At 37.9% G+C, this 23,051-nt stretch overlaps 1 protein-coding gene across 11 annotated transcripts in view; it reads left to right on the forward strand.

The window, feature by feature from the left end:
- RNF111 (ring finger protein 111) overlaps nt 1–23,051 on the forward strand; it is a 109,320-nt gene that overhangs the window by 72,179 nt on the left and 14,090 nt on the right. For 9 of the 11 annotated variants that reach the window (XM_073211910.1, XM_073211916.1, XM_073211909.1 and 6 more), the window contains 2 exons: nt 17,161–17,480; nt 20,873–21,128. In XM_073211910.1, the coding sequence (XP_073068011.1) occupies nt 17,161–17,480; nt 20,873–21,128 (576 nt within the window). The remainder of the gene's footprint in view (nt 1–17,160; nt 17,481–20,872; nt 21,129–23,051) is intronic. The other 2 variants (XM_073211917.1, XM_073211919.1) reach the window with 1 other exon arrangement.

Consider the following 23,051-nt stretch of genomic DNA (forward strand, 5'->3'; position numbering starts at 1 on the left):
GCTATATGTTATCAAAGTATCATAGCATAACTGAAAGAGATTGGGGGCTGTCACCAAAAATATGAGCAACAGCAAAAGAAAACAGGTAAATTGGACTTCAGCAAAATCTAAAACTTTTGTACATCAAAGGACATTATTGAGAAAGTGAAAAAACAGCCTACAGAGTGGGAGAAAATGATGTGAAAATCATTTATTTTATAAGAGTCTAGTATCCAGATATATAACTAACTTGCACAACTCAACAGGAAGAAGAGAAACAACCCAGTTTAAAAATGGGCAAAAGATTTGCATAGATGTTTTTCCAAAGAAGATATGCAAATAACTGGGAAGAACATGAAAATATTGTCATTAATTATGAGGGAAATAGAAGTCAAAACCACTTTGCACCTATTATAATTAGAAACAAAACAAAACTAAAAAACAGGAAATAGGAAATGACCAGTGCTGACAAGAATCTGGAGAATCTGGAACCCTTATGAATATTTGGTGGGAATGTAAATTGCTGCAGCTGCTGTGGAAACCACTCTGGTGGTTCCTCAAAAAGTTAAACATGAAATTACCACATGACACACAATCCCATGCCTGGATATATATTCAGAAATAATGAAAACCGTGATGGAAGTTATAGAAGGCTTGATGATGTCCCATTTTCTTAATTTTTGTTGTTTGTTATTTTGGTGTCACATATAAGATACCATTGCCTAACCAAGGATCACAAAGATTTATTTATGTATTTTGTACAATTACTTGACCAACATTACGGTTACTAGTCTCCCCCAATTATCAAGTCTCCCCCACATACGCCATTACAGTCACTGTCCATCAGCTTAGTAACATGCTACAGAATCATTATTTGTCTTCTCTGTGTATACTGCCTTTTCCATGTCCCCCCTCCCCCCCACTACATTATGTGTGCTAAGTATAATACCCTTTTTCCCCCTTTATCCCTCCCTTCCCACCCATCCTCCCCAGTCCCTTTCCCTTTGGTAACTGTTAGTCCATTCTTGGGTTATGTGAGTCTGCTGCTGTTTTGTTCCTTTAATTTTTACTTTGTTCTTATACTCGACAGATGAGTGAAATCATTTGGTACTTGTCTCCCTCCACCTGGCTTATTTCACTGAGCATAATACGCTCTAGCTCCATCCATGTTGATGCAAATGGTAGGATTTCTTTTCTTCTTATGGCTGAAAAGTATTCTATTGTGTATATGTACCACCTCTTCTTTATCCATTCATCTTCTGATGGACACTTAGGTTCCTTCCATTTCTTGGCTATTGTAAATAGTGCTTTTTGCATATGGGGTGCATATGTCTTTTTCAAACTGGGCTGCTGCATTCTTAGGGTAAATTCCTAGGAATGGAATTCCTTGGTGAAATGGTATTTCTATTTTGAGATTTTTGAGGAACCTCCCTCCATAGTGCTTTCCACAATAGTTATACTAGGTTACATTCCCACGAGCACTGTAGAGGGTTCCCCTTTCTCCACATCCTCACTACCATTTGTTGTTTGTCTCTTGGATGCTGGCCATCCTAACTGGTGTGAGGTGATTTCTCATTGTGGTTTTAATTTGCATTTCTCTGATGATTAGCAATGTGGAGCATCTTTTCATGTGCCTGTTGGCCATCTGAATTTCTTTTTTGGAGAACTGTCTGTTCAGCTCCTCTGATCATTGTTTGATTGGATTATTTGCTGTTTGTTTGTTGAGGTGCTTGAGCTCTTTATATAATTTGGATGTCAACCCCTTATCAGATATCTCATTTATGAATATATTCTCTCATACTATAGGATGTCTTTTTGTTCTACTGATGGTGTCCTTTGCTGTACAGAAGCTTTTTAGTTTGATGTAGTCCCACTTGTTCATTTTTACTTTTGTTTCCCTTGCCTGGGGAGATATGTTCATGAAGAAGTTGCTCATGTTTATGTCCAAGAGATTTTTGCCTATAATTTATTCTAAAAGTTTTATGGTTTCATGACTTACATTCAGGTCTTTGATCCATTTTGAGTTTACTTTTGTGTATGAGGTTAGAGAAAAATTGAGTTTCATTCTCTTACATGTAGCTGTCCAGTTTTGCCAACACCAGTTGTTGAAGAGGCTGTCGTTTCCCCATTGTATATCCATGGCTCCTTTATCGTATATTAATTGACCATATATGCTTGAGTTTATATCTGGGCTCTCTATTCTGTTCCACTGGTCTATGGGTCTGTTCTTGTGCCAGTACCAAATTGTCTTGATTACTGTGGCTTTGTAGTAGAGCTTAAAAAGTGACAGTCCCCCTGCTTTATTCTTCCTTCTCAGGATTGCTTTAGGTATTCCTGGTCTTTTGTCATTCCATATGAATTTTAGAACTATATGCTCTAGTTCATAGAAGAATCCTGTAGATGTTTTGATAGGGATTGCATTGAATCTATAGATCGCTTTAGGCAGGATGGCCATTTTGACCATATTAATTCTTTCTACCCAAGAGAAGAGGATGAATTTCTATTTATTTGAGTCCTCTTTAATTTGTCTTAAGAGTGTCTTGTTTTCAGGGTATAGGTGTTTTACTTCCTTGGGTAGGTTTATTCCTAGGTATTTTATTCTTTTTGATGCAATTGTGAATGGAATTATTTTCTTGATTTCTCTTTCTGTTAGTTCATCATTAGTGTATAGGAATGCAACAGATTTCTGTGTATTAATTTTGTACCCTGCAACTTTGCTGAATTCAGATATTAGATCTAGTAGTTTTGGATTGGATTCTTCAGGGTTTTTTATGTACAATATCATGTCATCTTGAAACAAGGACAGTGTAACTTCTACCTTGCCAGTCTGGATGCCTTTTATTTCTTTGTGTTGTCTGATTGCCGTGGATAGGACCTCCAGAACTATGTTGAATAAAAGTGGGGAGGGTGGGCATCCTTGTCTTGTTCCCAATCTTAAAGAAAAAGTTTTCAGCTTCTCACTGTTAAGTGTAATGTTGCCTGTGGGTTTGTGCCTTTATTATGTTGAGGTACTTGCCCTGTATACCTATTTTGTTGAGAGTTTTTATCATGAATGGATGTTGAATTTTGTCAAATGCTTTTTCAGCATCTATGGAGATTATTGTATGGTTTTGTCCTTTTTGTTGATGTAGTGGATGGTATTGGTTGATTTTCGAATGCTGTACCATCCTTGCATCCCTGGGATGAATCCCACTTGATCATGATCGATGGTCTTTTTGATGTATTTTTGAATTCAGTTTGCTAATATTTTGTTGAGGATATTTGCATCTATGTTCATCAGGGATATTGATCTTCAATTTTCTGTTTTTGTGTTGTCTTTGCCTGGTTTTCATATTAGAGTGATGTTGGCTTCATAGAATGAGTTTGGGAGTATTCCCTCCTCCTCTACTTTTTTGAAAACTTTAAGGAGGATGGATATTAGGTCTTCACTATATGTTTGATAAAATACAGCAGTGAAACCATGTGGTCGAGGAGTTTTGTTCTTAGGTAGTTTTTTGATTACCAATTCAATTTCTTTGCTGGTAATTGGTTTGTTCAGATTTTCTGTTTCTTCCTGTGTCAGCCTTGGAAGATTGTATTTTTCTAGAAAGTCCATTTCTTCTAGGTTATACAGTTTGTTTCCATATAAGTTTTCATAGTATTGTATCATAATTCTTTGTATTTCTGTGGTGTCTATAGTGATTTTTCCCTTCTCATTTCTGATTCTGTTTATGCGTGTAGACTTTTTTTCTTGATAAGTCTCACTAGGGGTTTATCTATTTTGTTTATTTTCTTGAAGAACCAGCTCCTGCTTTCATTGAACCTTCTATTGTTTTGTTCTTCTCAATTTTATTTATTTCAGCTTCAATCTTTATTATGTCCCTCCTTCTACTAACTTTGGGCCTCATTTGTTCTTTCTTTTCTAATTTCATTAATTGTGAATTTAGACTGCTTCCTTGCAGTAAATATATCATGCCCCTCCCTTCTGGCCTGTAAAGTTTCTGCTGAAAAGTCCGATAATAGCCTGATGGGTTCTCCTTTGTATGTGATCTTTTTTCTCTCTCTAGCTTCTTTTAAAAGTCTGTCTTTATCCTTGATCTTTGGCATTTTCATTATTGTATGTCTTGATGTTGTCTTCCTTGGGTCCCTTGTATTGGGAGATCTGTGCACCTCCATGGCTTGAGAGACCATCTCTTTTCCCAGATTGGGGAAGTTTTATGCAATTACCTCCTCAATGACACTTTCTATTGCTTTTTATCTCTGTTCTTTTTCTGGTACCCATATAATGCGAATATTGTTTTGTTTGGATTGGTCACAAAGTTCTCTCAATATTCTTTCATTCTTAGAGATTATTTTTTTTGTCTCTGTTTCCCAGCTTCTTTGTATTCCTTTTCTCTAATTTCTATTACATTTACTGTCTCTTCTACTACATCTAATGTGCTTTTAAATCCCTCCATTGTATGTTTCATTTCAGATTAGAAATTTCTTAATGATTGAATCTCTGGCTTAAATTCATCCCTGATTCTTTAATATTTTCCTGACCTTCATAAGGATGTTTACAATTTTTATTTTGAACTCTGCTTCAGTAAGATTGCTGAATTCAGTTTCATTTGGTCCTTTTTCTGACGTTTGTGAGATTTTGGTCTGTACCATGTTCTTTTGACGTTTCATATTTCTGTGTGCTGCACACTAGTGCCCAGAAGGTCCAGTCTCTGGAGCTGCTCAGCCCCTAGGGTGAGGTTGGGGGTCATAGGGGAGCGGAGCTGGAGTCTGGGTGGGGAGGAATGATCTCTTTCCTGATTCCCATCTGCAGTGCCTGCGTCCTGTGTCAGAGCCAGTGGACTAAACACACAGGTGTAAGCGTCTGTGATTTGCTTCTGTAGTTGTTGTAGGCAAGGCCTCCCTGTGGCTGGCCTGATGGCAGCACAGTGACTGTGGTTTGCGAGCTGGTGCTGACAGGCTAGGAGGAAGGCGCAGCAGTCTGGGTATCATAGTGGGGGACCTCAGAGTTGAGTAGGCAGCCAGGGTAATGGAGCACCTGAAGCTCCTCACAGTTCCCAATGAGCTGGGCCGAGCGCACCCAGACAAACTTGTCCAGCTCTTCCCTCCCTCACGTAGCAAGCTCCTTGCAAACCCCACCCCTTCAGCAACCCTTTTGCTACAAGGAAGCCTCTCAGACTGCCTGCCTTTCCTCTGACACAGAGTGGCCTAGTGTAGATCCCCTCCTCCACAAACAGCTGGAATGTCAGTCTCTCAAGCACTGCACCTGTCTCAGCTCCCTAACGTCCAGAATACCTCACAATATAGGTTTCTGCTCACAAAGCCAATCTCCAGGGCTAGGTGTTCAGTAGTCACAAGCTTCCACTGGCTCCCTGCTCCATTTCTCTTCCTCCTGCCAGTGACCTGGGGTGGGGGAAGGGCTTGGGTCCAACTGGGTTAAGGCGTTCATACGTTACCCTGTTTCATAATGTCCACTCTGTTCCGAGGTCTGTGTGCATTCTGGTTCAGCCTTCTTTCTTGTGTTTTTGGGTTAGTTGTTATTAATTAACTATATTTTTGTACTGTTTATGGTTTTGGGAGGAATTTTCCATCTCACCTCTCACGCCACCATCTTCAGTCTCCCTCTCCTGTGTTTTCTTTTAAATAGTTTTATAGTTTTACCTCTTACTTAATATTATCTTTTGTATTTCCCTTACCAATGATATCTCTGGTTCTTTGTCTTGTCAGTTGTTTAACTGAGCCTTAAACTAGCCTCCTTTCTCTTCTTACAATGATATTGAAATAGGAAATTGCTATTTACTAAAAGCGATACCATAGTCCTATGGCTTGGAGACTGACCAATATTAACATTAATAATAAAATCATCTTATATTTTCTATCATTTTTTTTGCCTTTAATATTATCTCATTTAATTCTTTAAAAAATTTTTTATTGACGTATAATTGGTATACAGTCTTATGAAAGTTTCACATGAAAAAACAATGTGGTTACTCCATTTACCCATATTATCAAGTCCCCACCCATACCCCAATGCAGTCACTGTTTATCAGATGCCACAGATTCATTATTTGCCTTCTCTCTGCTACACTGTTTTCCCCGTGATCCCCCACACCATGTGTATGAAGCATAACACCCCTCCATCCCCTTCTCCCTCCCTTCCCATCCTCCCTCCCACACCCCTCCCCTTTGGTAACCACTAGTCCCTTCCTGGAGTCTCTGAATCTACTGCTATTTTGTTCCTTCAGTTTTCTTCATTGTTATACTCCACAAATGAGGGAAATCGTTTGGCACTCCTCTTTCTCCGCCTGGCTTATTTCACTGAGCATAAAGTCCTCCTGCTCCATCCATGTTGTTGCAAATGGTAGGATTTGTTTCTCTCTTATGGCTGAATCATATTCCATTGTATATATGTACCACGTCTTCTTTATCCATTCATCTACTGATGGACACTTAGGTTACTTCCATATCTTGGCTATTGCCAATAGTGCTGCAATAAACATAGGGGTGCATATGTCTTGTTGAATCTGAGAAGATGTATTCTTTGGGTAAATTCCATGGAGTGGGATTCCCAGGTCAAATGGTATTTCTATTTTGAGTTTTTTGAGGAACCTCCCTCCATATTGGTTTCCACAATGGTTGAACTAGCTTACATTCCCACCAGCAGTGTAGGAGGGTTCCGCTTTCTCACCATCCTTGCCAGCATTTCTTGTTCTTAGTCTTTTTGATGCTGGCCATCCTTACTCGTGTGACGTGATATCTCACTGTGGTTTCAATTTGCATTTCCTGATGATTAGTGATGTGGAGCGTGGAGCATCTTTTCCTGTGTCTGTTGGCCATCTGAATTTCTTCTTTGGAGAACTGTCACTTCATATCCTGTGCCCCTTTTTTAATTGGGTTATTTGTTTTTTGGGTGTTGAGGCATGTGAGTTCTTATATATTTTGGATGTTAACCCCTTGTCGGATATGTCATTTACAAGTATATTCTCCCATACTGTAGGATGCCTCTTTGTTCTGTTGATTGTTTTCCTTTGCGGTACAGAAACTTCTTAGTGTGTTGTAGTCCCATGAGTTCATTTTTGCCTTTGTTACCCTTGATCAAGGAAATGCTTTCAGGAAAAAGATCTCATGGTTATATTTAGGAGATTTTTGCCTATGTTGTGTTCTAAGAGTTTTATGGTTTCATGACTTACATTCAGGTCTTTGATCCTTTCTGAGTTTACTTTTGTGTATGAGGTTAAACAATAATCCAGTTTCATTCTCTTCCATGTAGCTGTCCAGTTTTGCCAACACCAGCTGTTGAAGAGGCTGTCATATCCCCACTGTACATGACTCCTTTATCGTATATAAATTGACCATATATGGTTGGGTTTATATCTGGTCTCTCTGTTCTGTCCCATTGGTCTATGGGTCTGTTCTTGTGCCAGTACCAAATTGTCTTGATTACTGTGGCTTTGTAGAAGAGCTTGAAGGTGGGGACCATAATCCCCCCCCTGCTTTATTATGCCTTCTCAGGATTGCTTTGGCTATTCAGCATCTTTTGTCATTTCATATGAATTTTAGAATGATTTTCTCTAGTTCGTTGAAGAAAGCTGTTGGTATTTTGATAGGAATTGCATTTGAATCTGTAGATTGCTTTAGGCAGGATGACCATTTTGACAATATTAATTCTTCCTATCCATGAGCACAGGAAGTTTTTCCATTTATTGGTATTTTCTTTAATTTCTGTCATGACTGTTTTCCCGATCTTAAAGGAAAAGCTTTCAGCTTCTCACTGTTAAGTATAATGTTGGCTGTGGGTTTGTAATATATGGCCTTTATTATGTTGAGGTACTTGCCCTCTAACCCATTTTGTTGAGAGTTTTATCATGAATGGATATTGAATTTTGTCAAATGCTTTTTCAGCTTCTATGGAGATGATCATGTGGTTTTTGTCCTTCTTTTTGTTGATGTGGTGGATGATGTTGATGGATTTCCAAGGTTACACCATCCTTGCATTCCTGGAATAAATCCTACTTGATTATGATGTGTTATTTTTTTTAATGTATTTTTGAATTCGGTTTGCTAATATTTTGTTGAGTATTTTTGCATCTATGTTCATCAGGGATATTGGTCTGTAATTTTCTTTTTTTGTGGTGTCTTTGCCTGTTTTTGGTATTAGAGTGCTGGTGGCCTGATAGAATGGGTTTGGAAGTATTCCCTCCTACTTTTTAGAAAACTTTAAGAGAATGGGTATTAGGTCTTCACTAAATGTTTTATAAAATTCAGCTGTGAAGCCATCTGTTCCATGGGTTTTGTTCTTAGGTAGGGTTTTGATTACCAGTTCAATTTTGTTGCTGGTAATTGATCTGTTCTGATTTTCTGTTTCTTTCTGGGTCAGCCTTGGAAGGTTGTATTTTTTAGAAAGTTATTCATTTCTTCTGGGTTATCCAGTTTTTAGCATATAACTTTTCATAGTATTCTTTAATAATTCTTAGTATTTCTGTAGTATATGTAGTGATTTTTCCTTTCTCATTTTTGATTCTGTTAATGTGAGTAGACTCTTTTTTTTTCCATGATGAGTCTGTGTAGGGGTTTATCTATTTTGTTTATTTTCTCAAAGAACCAGCTCTTGCTTTCTTTGATTCTTTCTAGTGTTTTATTCTTCTCTGTTTTATTTATTTATGCCCTAATCTTTATTATGTCCCTCCCTCTACTGACTTCCGGCCTCATTTGTTCTTCTTTGTCTACTTTCATTAATTGTGAGTTCAGAGTGCTCAAGTGGAATTGTTCTTTTTTCCTGAAGTATGCCTGTATTGCAGTATACTTTCCTCTTAACATGGTCTTTGCTGTGTTCCACACATTTTGCTGTGTTGAATTATTGTTGTCATTTGTCTCCATATATTGCTTGATTTCTGTTTATATTTGGTCATTGATCCATTGGTTATTTAAGAGTGTTGTGAAGCTTCCATGTGTTTGTTGGATTTTTCATTTTCTTTGGTAATTTATTTCTAGTTTTATACCTTTGTGTTCTGAGAAACTTGTTGGTACAGTTTCAGTCTTTTTGTGGCCTAGTATATGATCTATTCTTGAAAATGTTCCATGTGCATTTGAGAAGAATGTGTATTCTGCTGCTTTCGGTGTAGAGTTCTGTAAATGTCTGTTAGGCCTTTCTGTTCTAATGTGTTGTTCAGTGCCTCTGTCTCCTTACTTATTTTCTGTCTGGTTGATCTGTTCTTCAGAGTTAGTGGAGTGTTGAAGTCTCCTAGAATGAGTGCGTTGCATTCTATTTCCCCTTTTAATTCTGTTAATATTTGTTTCACATATGTGAGTGCTCCCGTTTTGGACATATAGATATTTATAATGGTTATATCTTCTTGTTGGATTGACCCTTTCATCATTGTGTAATGTTCTTCTTTGTCTCTTGTGACTCTCTTTGTTTTGAAGTCTATTTGTCTGACAAGTCAAATCCTGCAACTTCCGCTTTTTTCTCCCTATTGTATGAAATGTCTTTTTCAATCCCTTCACTTTCAGTCTGTGTGTGTCTTTGGGTTTAATGTGAGTCTCTTGTAGGTAGCATATAAATGGGTCTTATTTTTTTATCCATTCAGTGACTCTCTGTCTTTTGATTGGTGCATTCAGCCCATTTACATTAAGGGTGATTATCGGTAGGTATGTACTTATTGTTATTGCAGGCTTTAGATTCGTGTTTACCAAAGGTTCAAGGTTAACTTTCTTACTATCTAAGAGTCTGACTTTATTCAGTTAATATGCTATTACAAACACAATCTAAAGGTTCTTTTTTCTTTTTTCTCCTCCTTTTTCTTCCTCCTCCATTCTTTATATATTAGGTATCATATTCTATACTCTTTGTCTATCCCTTGATTGACTTTGGGGATAGTTCATTTAATTTAGCATTTGCGTAGTAATTAGCTGTTCTACTTTCTTTACTGTGGTTTTATTACATCTGGTGATAGCTATTAAACCTTAGGAACACTTCCATCTATTGCAGTCCCTCCAAAATACACTGTAGAGATGGTGTGTGGTTGGTAAATTCTCTCGGCTTTTGCTTATGTGGAAATTGTTTAATCCCACCTTCAAATTTAAATGATAATCTTGCTGGATAAAGTATTCTTGGTTCAAGGCTCTTCTGCTTCATTGCGTTAAATACATCATGCCACTCCCTCCTGGCCTGTAAGGTTTCTGCTGAGAAGTCTGATGATACCCTGATGGGCTTTCCTTTGTATGTGATCTTATTTCTCTCTCTGGCCCCTTTTAATAGTCTGTCCTTATCATTGATCTTTGCCATTTTAATTACTATATGTGGTGTTGTCTTCCTTAGGTCCCTTGTGTTGGGAGAAGTGTGCACCTCCATTGCCTGAGAGACTATCTCCTTCTGCAGACTGGGGTAGTTTTCAGCAATTATCTCCTCAAAAACACTTTCTATCCCTTTTTCTCTCTTCTTCTTTTTCTGGTACCCCTATAATGCGAATATTGTTCCATTTAGATTGGTCACACAGTTCTCTCAATATTCTTTCATTCTTAGAGATCCTTTTTTCTCTCTTTGCCTCAGCTTCTTTGTATTTCTGTTCTCTAGTTTCTATTTCATTTATCGCTTCCTCCACTGTATCTAATCTTCTTTTAATACCCTCCATTGTGCTCTTCTACAATTGGATCTCTGACCGGAATTCATTCCTGAGTTCTTGAATGTCTTTCTGTACCTCCATGAGTATGTTAATGATTTTTATTTTGAACTCCCTTTCAGGAAGATTTATGAGGTCAATGTCATTTGAATATTTCTCAGGAGTTGTATTCACAATTTTACTTTGGACCATGTTCCTTTGGCATTTTATATTTGTGTGTGGCACTGTTTAGTGCCCAAAAGCTCTACTGTCTGGAGCTGCTCAGCCCCTGAAGCAGCGTCAGAGGTCGCAAGGGAGTGGCATTGGTGCCTGGGGCAAGGGAAGAGCTATTTCCTATTTCCCGGCTGCTCTGCCTGTCTCTACTGATTGAACCAGTGGGCCGAGTACGCAGGTGTAAGACTCTATGCTTTGCTTTTGTAGTTGCTGTAGACAGATCTTCCCTCTGGCTGGCCTAACGCCAGCATAGGGTTTGCCGGTTTGTGAGCCAGGTGGGGCTGGCCAGGACAAAGGCTCAGTAGGCTGTGTATCATGGAGGGGGTCCTTGGAGCTATGTATCCAGCCAGGGAGCTGGAGCATCTGAAGATCGTGAAAGCTCCCAATCTGCTGGGCAGAGTGCACCCAGACAATTTTGTCTACCTGTCCTTTCTCCTGAGCAGGAAGCTCTGTGCAATCTTTGCCCCTTTAGCAGCCCTCTTGCTATGGGCTTCCTTTTTAGGAAGTCTCTCAGACTGCCCATCTGTCTTTTTTTCCCAGAGCAGCTAGATATGGATCCCTGCTTTCCACAAGCAGCTGGAATCTCAGACCCTCCAGGAATTCTGCCTGTCTTAGGTTTCCAACCCCCTAATCATGAGAGTTCCATGCAGGCACCAGGAAATGTAGGTTTGTGCTCTAGATCAGATCTCCTGAGTTAGGTATTCAGCAGTCCCAGGCCTCCACTCCATCACAGATCTTTTTCTCTTCCTCCTGCTGTTGAGCTGGTGTGGACAAAGGGCTTGGGTCCCGCCAGGCCACGACTTTGGTACATTACCCTGTTCCGTGAGGTCTGCTGTTTTCTCCAGGTGTATGTAGTCTGGCACAGTCCTTTTTCCTGTTTCTCTTTCAGGATTAGTTGTATTAATTATATTTTCATATTATATGTGGTTTTAGGCAGAAGCCTCTGTCTCACGTCTCACGCTGCCATCTTTAATCCTCTTATTTAATCCTTAGAGTACCCTTCTAACTTAACATTGAACAGATTGGAAAACTGCTTGTGGCTGGAGTAGTCTCCATTCCTTGGAGAAGTGACGGTAGAATCTAGAATCCATGGAAATTGCACAGGGGTGTCTTTAAATACTACATTTTTTGAAAAAAATACATAGGCAGTAATGGAATGGGATTTTATTTCATTTATTTGAGTGTGCACTCTTTCCCCAGTACTGGGTATCGTTTATGTTATTATATATATTATTATTTAATCCTTAAACGTTTTCTTGATGTTAATATTACTCTTCCCATTTCAGAAAAGAAGAAATTTGGATGTTAAATAATTTGAAGTTCAATAGTAATCTTTGAGTCTAAGATTTGAACTCTTCTCATTCACTCCTCTTCACTGGTAGCCTTATGTTCTTACTCTTATCTAGATTTTATGTGACACTGTCCCAACTTTATTTCAAGGCAGTCTCAAAGCTTTTATTTACTTATTTGTTAAGACCCTTGATCAGTCAGGGTTCACACTTAATCTCTTACGTAGCAACTTTGCTGCTTGAATGGCCTTCTCATGGTGTTACTCTAACTATATTGATGATGACCTTTGGGATAGACTTGCTTATGTTGTATTTCCCTAGACTAGGAGAACATTGTTCTGGGCCAGATTGTTCCTCTATATAATAAACCTGACAGAACCACTTATACATATCCAGACTGCATTAGGAACACTCAGTTCTGCTGGCTTCGTTTCTTTTAAAGACTTTGTAGAACTTCATTCACCTATTTTGTTCACATCTTGTCCTTACTTAGCATGTTGCATATTTCCAATATTGAAGCATTCAAGCCATCTAGCTTCAACCAGGTTCCTAAATGGGGCTGGATGTGTCTGGGAAGAATTATAGAAGTAAGCAGATTGGTGCCTCACAATTTTATAGTATCCAACTTGTTTTTTGCCAAACTATAATGTATCTCAGTCAGTTCCCTTTCCTTCCTTTCAGTGCCGGTTCCAAAATCCTGTCATTTTCCTCAAGACTTCAGTCCCCCAGAGGGAAATAAATAAAAAATAAATGAAGTTTCCCAAGCACTAACACCCATAACTTCTAACCTCTCCATGAAATGTTGTGTGTATCTATACCTGTCCCTTTCTCTCCTACCTCCTGGTCTCTTAATTCTTTCCTACCTCTTCCAGTCCATTTATCTTCACTAAACCTCCCATCCCTTCTTGTGTCCTTGGCCTTGCTTTAACAGTTATCTTCCTGCATCTTCAGCATCTTTGTTGGTTCCATTCCCTTAGTACACCCGTACATGCATTCATGTGAAGTCTTTGTGCACTTCATGGGGTCATCATCATCTTGAACTCGTTCCTTTAACTTGCTTCTTATTCCAGTATGTTAAAAAAATCTGGTAATAATCGTCTCATCTCTGTTTTCTCCTAGCACTCTATTTTCATCCCTTCTCACTGGCCCAGCTCATAACTACAGGTGTTTTCACTCAGCACCAGTATACTGATGGCTTCCCATTTTTGTTTCCAGAGCCCTCTCCTTGTTTTAAACTTTTATACCCAACTTCCTCTCAGACACCCTCTATGAGGCATTTTGCAGTTGTTCAACTTAGCATGCCCCAGTAAGTTCATCTGACATCTCCATGTGATCCTTGTTTCATGCATACATGGTATCTTAGATATTCATTTATTTAGGAAATATTTATTGACTGATTGACTGCATACTATGTATCAGGCATTTATGTAGGCACTGGGAACAAAACATCAATTTTCTGCCTTAAGAGAGCTAATCTTCTAGTAGATAATAATCAACATGTTTTGTGCTCATAATATTGGTAAATGATGTATCTTTATTAACTCTGATTTTCATAATAACCTATGAAGCAAATTTTATTACTCTCATTGTGCAGATGAAGTAACTTCCCCAAGGTTATGTGATAGTGGAGCAAGAATTCAAACCTAGGAAGTTTGGCTTGGGGCCAGTACTCTTACTTTATGTCAGGATTTCGCGACCTTGGCACTGTTATCTCTGGGCTGGACAGTTCTTTGGGGGACAGTCCTGTGCTTTGTAGGGTGTGTACCAACAGTGTTGGCATCTGCCCACTGAATTCAAGCATCAGCACCTCCCCTCCAGGGTGACCACCAAAAATATACCCAGGTGTTGCCAGATGTCCTTTGGGGGCAACATTGTCTTATATGTTATTAGAACCCAGTGCTTCTGTTATAATACTGGTTAATTAATATTTTGAATCATCTCTATGCTTGATGATGAGCTCCTCAAGGACCAAAGATCAAATCTTTCTATTCTTAGCACTTAACTGCACACGTATATGCCTCTTTTCCCTTGAGGAGTTAACTTAAATTTAAAAGTGTTTACTGAGCCACCTACATTGTGCAGGCTTGTTGCTAGTTGAGATAGGACAACAAAGGCAGACCACAGCATAAGTTATTTTAAGGGCCAGGACGTTTTTTTTCACCGTTGCATTTTCCAGTGCCTTTTTAGGTCGTTTACCATGCCATTACTATTTGTAAGACTTGCCAAATGAATGAATAAATGCATTAGTCCATCTCAGTAATCCTCCTAAGGAATTGCATGAAAGTACTTTAACCAGCTTCATGTCACTGAGCTGCAAAGTTAATTTCTCTGGTGCAGGTTTGTTATTGTCTCATTTTTAGTGGACACTGGGGGCTAAATATTAATTGAAAGGAAGTGTTTTATTTACTTTATCAGATATCTTTGTATTTCACCTATAATTTATGGCAGTTTTCTTTTGTCAGTAACTCTTGAACGACAGGAGATTCACCTCTTTGCTTTGGGTTGCTAACCTGTTTGAGTAAGAGACGTTCTGGACTACAGGAAAATAGACTTAATTGGGAGTCAAAATTGTACCCTAAGTAGATCTCTAAGTCCAGTCTTCTTTTTGAGATCATTAGTGTTATCACCATTAATGATCTAACCTCTTAAATATGTGTTTGGCCTTAAATATATTATAGTCACTGTGCTTCCTAATCTCTCACTCTTAGTTTTGTCTTTGAGATATTTGAAGACAACGAAGGCAAGTTCTTTCTGAGCAGATAAGCGTCGTCTCCCTCACTTCCGTCATGACCGCAGCAGTCCACAGCGCTCTTGCTGTGTTTACAAATCTCCTCGGTCTTAGGGTTGCACAGAATCCTTCAATAATTGGATCTGTAAAATTAAAGCGTCAGAGTTGGAAGCAACCATGAAGGTCCTTTAGTCCACCCGCTGACTGGATTTAACCCCAGAGGTTTTCAATCTTTTTTTCTGAAGTAATTTCACCCTAAATGACATACAGTTATACAACATGTTAATATGGGGGCTGAGATAAAGTCCTGAAAATGCTGCAGGAAATAAAGTTACTGTTGAATTATTGCTACATATATTACTGCATATAGAAAATAGTTACAGGCTGTTGGTGATGGACATCTCCTTATATGCTAGTTGTAACGTTGTTGAAGTTACTAAAAAATTTTAGTTTGCAAGTGAATGGAAATGATATATATTGAGTTACAGAATTATAACTGACTTTGAATCCACTATAATTTGTTTTAAAAGTAAACGTATTTTCCTTGTTTTTTGTTACAAATTGGTTGTAATATTTAATCTCTCAACTGACGTTAACAAGGTGGTATGAATGCCAGGAGGTAATTAGATTTGAGAAAAAAATTGTAATTTGTTTAATCCAAGTCCACAGACTCCTGAATCTAGTTCTCAGGTTACCTTTATTTGGGTTCATGAAATTAGCCCAAATTGGCCAGACCTAGAAGCTTGGAGAAAACCAGTGTACAGATTTAGAATAGAGATACTCTATACCCGAATTTAGATCACAGACCTTCCCCAGGAGAAAATCAGCAGGGACAGAGGATGTGTATGGGAAGGCAGCCCAGGAGAATTACAGGGAGGCTTGCTGCCTGCCATCAGACCTCTCAACCAGAGCCCAAAGTACCTCCACTCGGATTCTTTTATGTGACCCCATCAATTCCCTTCATTGTTTTAGCCAGTTTTGGTTGGATTTTTCCATTATTTGTAACGAGAAGATTCCTGATTGGTACCTTGGCCCAGAAGAGATGAGGTAGGTCCTATGAGCCAAATAGGAGCAGGTTAACTCTGGTATTGTTTAGTCTAGAGATCAGACTGGAGCGGTGGTGCTCCAGAATCCTGAGGGCTCTGCGGGGAGGCCTCAGGAGGCACACTGAGGGTGGGAAGGGGAGGACTTTGGGAGCTCCACTCCTCCTATGTGTATTGTTTAAGTAAAAAATTTTATATATGTTTTTACCTGTTTTCCACATAATGCATAGTTTGAGGAAAGGATGCTGTCTTTTAGATGAGTTTACAACACTGTGCTAGGTCTTCTGGGAGCACTTTTGCATGTCTTCTGGCATGGAAGAGCATACCTTCAAAATAACTATGGGCATGGGGCAGAGAGCATGCTCAGAACTCATGTATTTCATACCTAGCATATTATCATCTTCTCTAACAATAGCCATGCAGCTTCAGTTAATGCTCCACTTAATAGGCAAGAAACATTAAATGACTTTCCTAAGGTCACATTGCTCAGGATTAGACAGGCTTACGATTCACACTCAGGCCCATCTGACTCCACGCTGTTTTCCCACTGCTGAGCACTTACTCACTAGTTCAGATATATTGTATATAATATGTTATTTATCTTACTGCCCTTACAAACATGGTCTAATTTAGTGGCCTGTGATTTTTTTTTTTTAATTAAGTCTCTAGAATTTTCTGAAAGGTCTAAATTATTACTGATCATGGAGATTTGAGAAATCAGAAATCAGTTTATTATGTCACCTTTAATTCTACACATATTAGAATGTTATTTCTTACATTCTGTTGTGTCTGAGTTTAGAGACCAGAGGAAGGGAAGAGACGTTGGAGGTTAGTGAGGCAGCCAGATGGGCTCTGGCTTGGTGGTTCTGTCTTCAGAAGATAAGATTTTTAAGATAGTCAGTCTGCATTATGTAGGAATGATTTGTGGTATTAGGGGTTCCTGGAATTCAGGAAAATTTTGCTTTATTGCATAGAATAGAAGGACTCATTTGATATTTTAAAAAATTTTAATGCAATTAAAAACAAATCATTTGCTATGGCCCAGGAGGAGATGATCTACTGCCATATTTAAACATCATGGTAAATATGAGCCTCCTAAAGAATTTAGGCTTTCAGGAAAATCTCAGTGAAGACTGCTGCCTGAAATTATATGATATATATGTTAAGAATGTGGCACTATCACATTCTTGTTTACAGAGATTTGAATTTACCAAACATTTCTTAATTCTTTATTTACTTATTTATGCAAACCTATTTTTTACACAGTAATATCTGATCATTTGATTGTTCTTTGCATTTTTCGTTTCAAGATGACTCGAGGAGATCTGCATCTAGTGCTGTAACAGAAACGGGCCCTCCTGCAATGCCAAGGTTACCTTCCTGCTGTCCCCAGCACTCGCCCTGTGGAGGGTCGGCACAGAACCACCATGCATTAGGACACCCGCACACAAGCTGCTTTCCGCAGCATGGCCACCATTTTCAACATCATCACCACCACCATCACACTCCCCTCCCAGCTGTTCCTGCCTCTCCCTCCTTTACTGATCCTCCTTGCCCTGTGGAAAGGCCTCCGCAGATACAGCCACCCTGTGCAGCAAACAGTGGTTCTGGTACCAGCTACCACGACCAGGTATATCGAATTCCATAAGGTTTTCTTAATTTTTTAAAATTGTGGTACCTTTAGGAGGAAAGAAAAACCAATCCAGTGATAAATTGTGCATAATAAATAAGTTATTTTTCTTATTGTTCTCGCAAAAAAGGCCTAATTTAGTGCCCTGTGGTTTTTTTTTTTTTTTTTAATTAAGTCTCTAGGATATTCTGAAAGTTCTAAATTATTACTGATTGAGGGGGCCAGGGATTTGGGGAATCAGAAATTATCACTATTTTTAATATTAGAATTTTAATACTGGCTTTTTTGTTTTTAGTTAAATACAGGTGAATTGATCCCTGAGATATTATTTCAAATAAAGTATTGAAATTTCAGTGTTAACCTGATTAATAAGAAATTGGGAAAGTTCCCTGTTTTCTTCCCCCTCTTCCACCTGTTCTGGAGCTCCCTGTAATCTACACTCACCTAGAAATAAGTAGCCTTCTCAGATGCAAACCTGTGACATAGTTTCTTGGGAGCAGATAAGGTTTTTAGTTTACAGGGAATTGAAATGCCAGCAACAAATTATAATTAATCAGTGCATATTATTAGTGAGTGCTGGAAAGGTCAGATAATACTGAATTAGTATGGGGTGAATGAATTCATTTTTATATGCTATTTTAACTTTTGTTGTGTTATGTCTGGGTATAATTGTGATAAAACCTGGATGGTATATACTTTAAAAAATGAAGGGTAATTTCAAGGTAAAGTTGTAATTGACATACGTGCTAGAAGAAAGTCAAAAAGAAAATTCAAAGAAGCTGCTTTTCTCTTACCTCGTGACCTTGCCTAATATACTTTCTTCATCTCTTAAATTTTGAGGTTCTGTCTTCTGGATATAACAAATTAAAAATAATTAAGAACTAAGGGTATTCCCTATAAAAAAAGTAGTTGCTTTATAAGAAACTTAGAAGAGTTTTTTAGAAAATATGATTTAAGGAGATTTTTAGGTGATGTTTTGATTCTGGTAACAGTTCTAAATATTAGCATCCACTGATCCTCTAGACCTGTTCCCTCTTGGGAATGAGGAAGCAGCAAGAAAAATTTTTCAGTCTGAATTAAAGGCCTTGCTTAGAAGCAATAATTATTTACTGGAAATTTGAGCTGAAAGGAAGGTTCATGAGTAGAGTAGGAAAACTGTGAGGAATTGGACCTACCAACTCTCGCACATTCATTTAAGAGCTGCCAAAAGGTGCTCCTTTTGTTCACAGAATATCGTTGTTGCTGAAATTATGAAATACACAGCTGGTTTGAGAGATCATTTGTGTATGCAGCATTTCTATCTGAGTTTATTACAGGTAGAATCTCTTTGATGGTTCTGCTCATTATGAAATTAATGTAACCTATTCACCTGACATTAAGTAGAGATATGCATTTGGATCGCACACTAAACTTGAGGAGAGTCATCAGTATTGATAATGGGTATAAAGGTGAACAGAGAGTGATGTTTTGAAGGTAAGAACAGTTTGAGACCCATACGTTTGGCAGACTCTGAAATTAGCCACATGCTCATGAGATAATTTCAGACAGTCTCCAGGGGAGACCTCTGCGAGCCCAGGAGGAGGCTGAGGAGTGGGGGAAGGAAACTGTTCTGAGGATCTGTGATCATGTAGGTATTTTACGATTAAGTGCCAGATTGTAGATAGGCAGAGAAAGATTGGGGAGGATTAGGCTTCAGAACAGAGAAATCACACCGGTCACCTGACTCTCAATAGCCCTTCCTTCTCCTTCGGAGGTAGTTTTCTCTTTTGAGCAAATAGTTCAGTTAGGGTCGTGCATTGCTTATCGTCTATGTAAAGTAGTATTTGTCATTCCTGCACCTACTTCGCTTATCTTTTCCTTCTAGAATACGAATTGAATGAATTGTAGGAATTGAAAAGAAGAGGGTTCTCTTTGTGGTTTTTTCCCCTTTAATTTTTATTATTTGCTTTTTCTTTTATCCTCCCTTCGTCCAGGACCCTCACCTGACTGTCCTCCCGCTCTGGCGGTGCTCTCACTCCCTGCAGAAGCGATAGGAAATTTGCTCACCGTCACAGTCTGTTGATGCTCTAATTCATTTCCCGAATTTTAGCCTCAGTAGGAAAATAGGGAAAGAATTATGAACCATACACGTAAATTCACAACCTCACAATTTTATTTTTAAACCATATTCCCTGAATTAAGGTCATATATTGTATTTGCCAACTCAAAAGAAAAAGGCCCCATGTTTACTTGATTGATTATGGACGATTCTTCCATACTATATTAGAAAAAAGGAGCTCTTTCTTTTCACCCCCACAGCTTCTCCTGTACCGTCATCCCCCTTCCCTTTGCACCCAGAGCTCCTCTTGTGTCTGTGTCCCCTGAGTGTGGGGCCCATTAGAAATACAAAGGCCCCTGGGGCTCCTCTGAGGACCGCTAGGTGGCCTGGGCCTCTGGGAAATGCATCCGTCTAGCTGTCTCTGTCTCCAGCCCCTCAGCTTCCAGTATTGAACAATTCCTAAATATAATTTCATATAGAACATCAAATCTTTATTTTCTTTAATCACATTTTACAAATCAGCCATACTGGGCGCTGAACAAAAGGCTTGTATTTAAATTACTTAAGAATACAAAGAAGCAATTCTGTTTCTCTAATGTGTGCCAGAGTAGAAGATATAAACTGTAGTTTTTTAAGACTTTTCAAGATGTTGTTGGGGAAAAAGTTAACTGATGAGCAGAGATGGAATCTAGGCTCTGGTTTATTTTCTAACTTAGTAAATGGGTCTTCCCTGAAATCATATTCTCAACAAAAGGAATCAATGGTTCAATTTTTTTTTTAAGCGTAAAAGGTGATAAGACAAAACTAATTTGTGATTACTCTCTAATAATCTTATGTCCTTTCTTGTCTTTGAACTATTAGAGTTTCAGTTAAATGATTGTTATGTACAGTTTGGAAACAGGACATACAAGTTTTTACCTAGAACCTTAATTTTTCAGTGATGTTGTTATATTTTCCCAAAGAAGTCCTAGATTACTACTCAGAATTTTCAGGTAAAGGAGAGTATGGAAGTGTGATTTTAAAGTTTCTTTCTAAAATGTAGGTAACGGAAGACAAATAGACCTTAAAATAATACATTAATTAACTTTTGTATTTAGTACCATGCTATATGGTTGATTTTTAAAAGTTGATTAGGATTTGAAGTATATGGTCACTACAATTATTGCAATCCAAGATACACATAGTGTTTTTTGGTGCTTAGTTAGGCCTTCACATAGAAAATTTTGCCATTTTCAAAATTTTAATTTAAAGATTCTATTTTTCTAGAATACATTAGGAGTACTTTTATACTATAACCTGGAGCAATGTTTTGACCAAACTTTAGAAAGATAAAACACAGTTCCTCTTTATACAGCAGGCATTGCCAGTAGACCTGAGCAACAGTGGCATCAGAAGTCATGGAAGTGGGGGTTTCCATGGAGCATCTGCATTTGACCCCTGCTGCCCTGTTTCTTCTTCCCGAGCTGCAATCTTTGGCCATCAGGCTGCTGCTGCCCCAAGTCAGCCATTATCGATAGACGGTTATGGATCAAGCATGGTTGCGCAGCCTCAGCCCCAGCCCCCACCACAAGCCTCACTCTCATCATGTCGACATTATATGCCACATCCTTGTAAGTATAAATTTAACAGGAAAAGAACTTAGAGGCGTATAAAATGAAGCATTGTACATCGCTTCATGAAATAGCCTTTCAGTAATCCTTCTTCATAAATTTGTAATATTTTCTTGGCCTAAGAGTGGGGTGTATTTTCCATTTCATACTTCTTTCTCCTTGTGTCCCCAAAACACTCTTCAAAGATTAAAAAGGGGGCACAGGTTGTTTAAAAGCATCAGGAAAATAAAAAATAACATTTTGTCTATTTTACATTTTAACATTTACATTTTAATATCTCTGAAGTTGAAGGACATTGAATGGCACCTCAGATTCTTATTAAAAGGAAGTCTTAAGGAAGATAGGTTTATCCTTTAGGAATAACAGGAAATTTGAGAGGTTAGCTGTTTCTAGGCACAGGAAAGTAAATTTTGACTAAATTCTGAAGCTTACCTAAGGTGTAAGAGATTCCCTGACAGAAAGCTTTGCCAGTTGCCAAAAGGTTTCTATACTCATTTAATGCAAGCAGTTAAAATAAGAGTCAGATGTGGCTTTTCAAAAGAAATTGAAATCTATGAGAAATCTTCAGGAATGAGAATACCTTTAGGCTATGTAACATATATTTACTACTTTGTTAAATCGTAGGCTAAATAATAAAATGGAACCTTAATACTTTGTTAAAAAAACATTGAAAATTCATGCCAGGAGTAAACCAAGACGTTATCAAGGAAGTTTGCTTTTTTTCTGATTCTGTTCACGGAATAATTTTCAGTTATCTGTCTCCTTAGATTTCTAATTTCACTCCTATAGTTTTTAAAATCTGGGTTCTGCAAACACAGCTGGAATCAACCCAGGCTTTGTCCAGTGAAACATAGTGATACGTCATTTACCTTTCAATAATGCCACTTAAAATTTTAAATGTAAGTTAAAACCTTAGAAAATGAAACAATTCATTTTTGCAGAGCGTCGACAAATTCAGTGTATGAGCCCTTGTGTGATGTACAAGCTGTTATGTAACACTTGTTGGTATTCATCTTTATATGTGATTATTTTTAAGTAGGAACTCAACATGTATGGTTTTTCTACCCCTCCCTTTAAAAAATATTATACTGAAGCAGTTTATAAGTAAATCCATTCCTTTTTCAATGTCCAAATAAAGAAATAAATGTTTTAGATTTAACTTGTTTTACTGTTGTCATAAAAGTAATTTGTGTGCATCCTAAGAAGTTCAACTGCAGAATGATGTGAAATAGGATGTTAAAAGCCCTTCTCCCCATGTCCCATTAATCTTAATACCTCAGAGCAACTGTTTATAGCTTATTAGAAAGCCTTTCAGAAATTATTTTTGTACATACATATGTATCTCCTTTAAAAAAAGGGGATTGTATCACACATATTATTTGCCTCCTTTTGATTTTTTGATTTTTTTTAACCATACATTTTTTATTTTTTCTGTTAATACATAATCTAGCTAATGTTTTTGTTACCCTCAATATTCCATTGTATATTAAATCAGTCTTCTGTTGATGGACAGTTAAATTGTAGTTTTTGAGTCTGTAAGATAACTTTCTAGGAGTGAAATTGCCAGGTCAAGTTGCATGTTGATCTTTTTGGAAGGAATATCACAAACTTTTATTTTTCCTTGCAAAAATACATAATATAGGGAAGGAAGCAAAATGGTCTTTGGGAATGCAGAATAGGTCACATTCTGCAGTGGTTAGCAATCTGTTTTGTTTAGATGAACACTGAATTACAATGATGGGTGAAGTCACCTCACACAAAAGAAGGGTAACTATGCGAGGAATGGGTGTGTTAATTAACCTGATTGTGGTAGTCATTTCACAAAGTATATATATGTCAAATCATTTGTACACTTTAAATATTTACAATTGTATTTGTTCATTATACCTCAATAAAGCTGAAAAAAAGTGAAATGATTGTTGA

The sequence above is a fragment of the Manis javanica genome, chromosome 8 (assembly GCF_040802235.1).
Source record: "Manis javanica isolate MJ-LG chromosome 8, MJ_LKY, whole genome shotgun sequence".
Taxonomy (NCBI): Eukaryota; Metazoa; Chordata; class Mammalia; order Pholidota; family Manidae; genus Manis; species Manis javanica.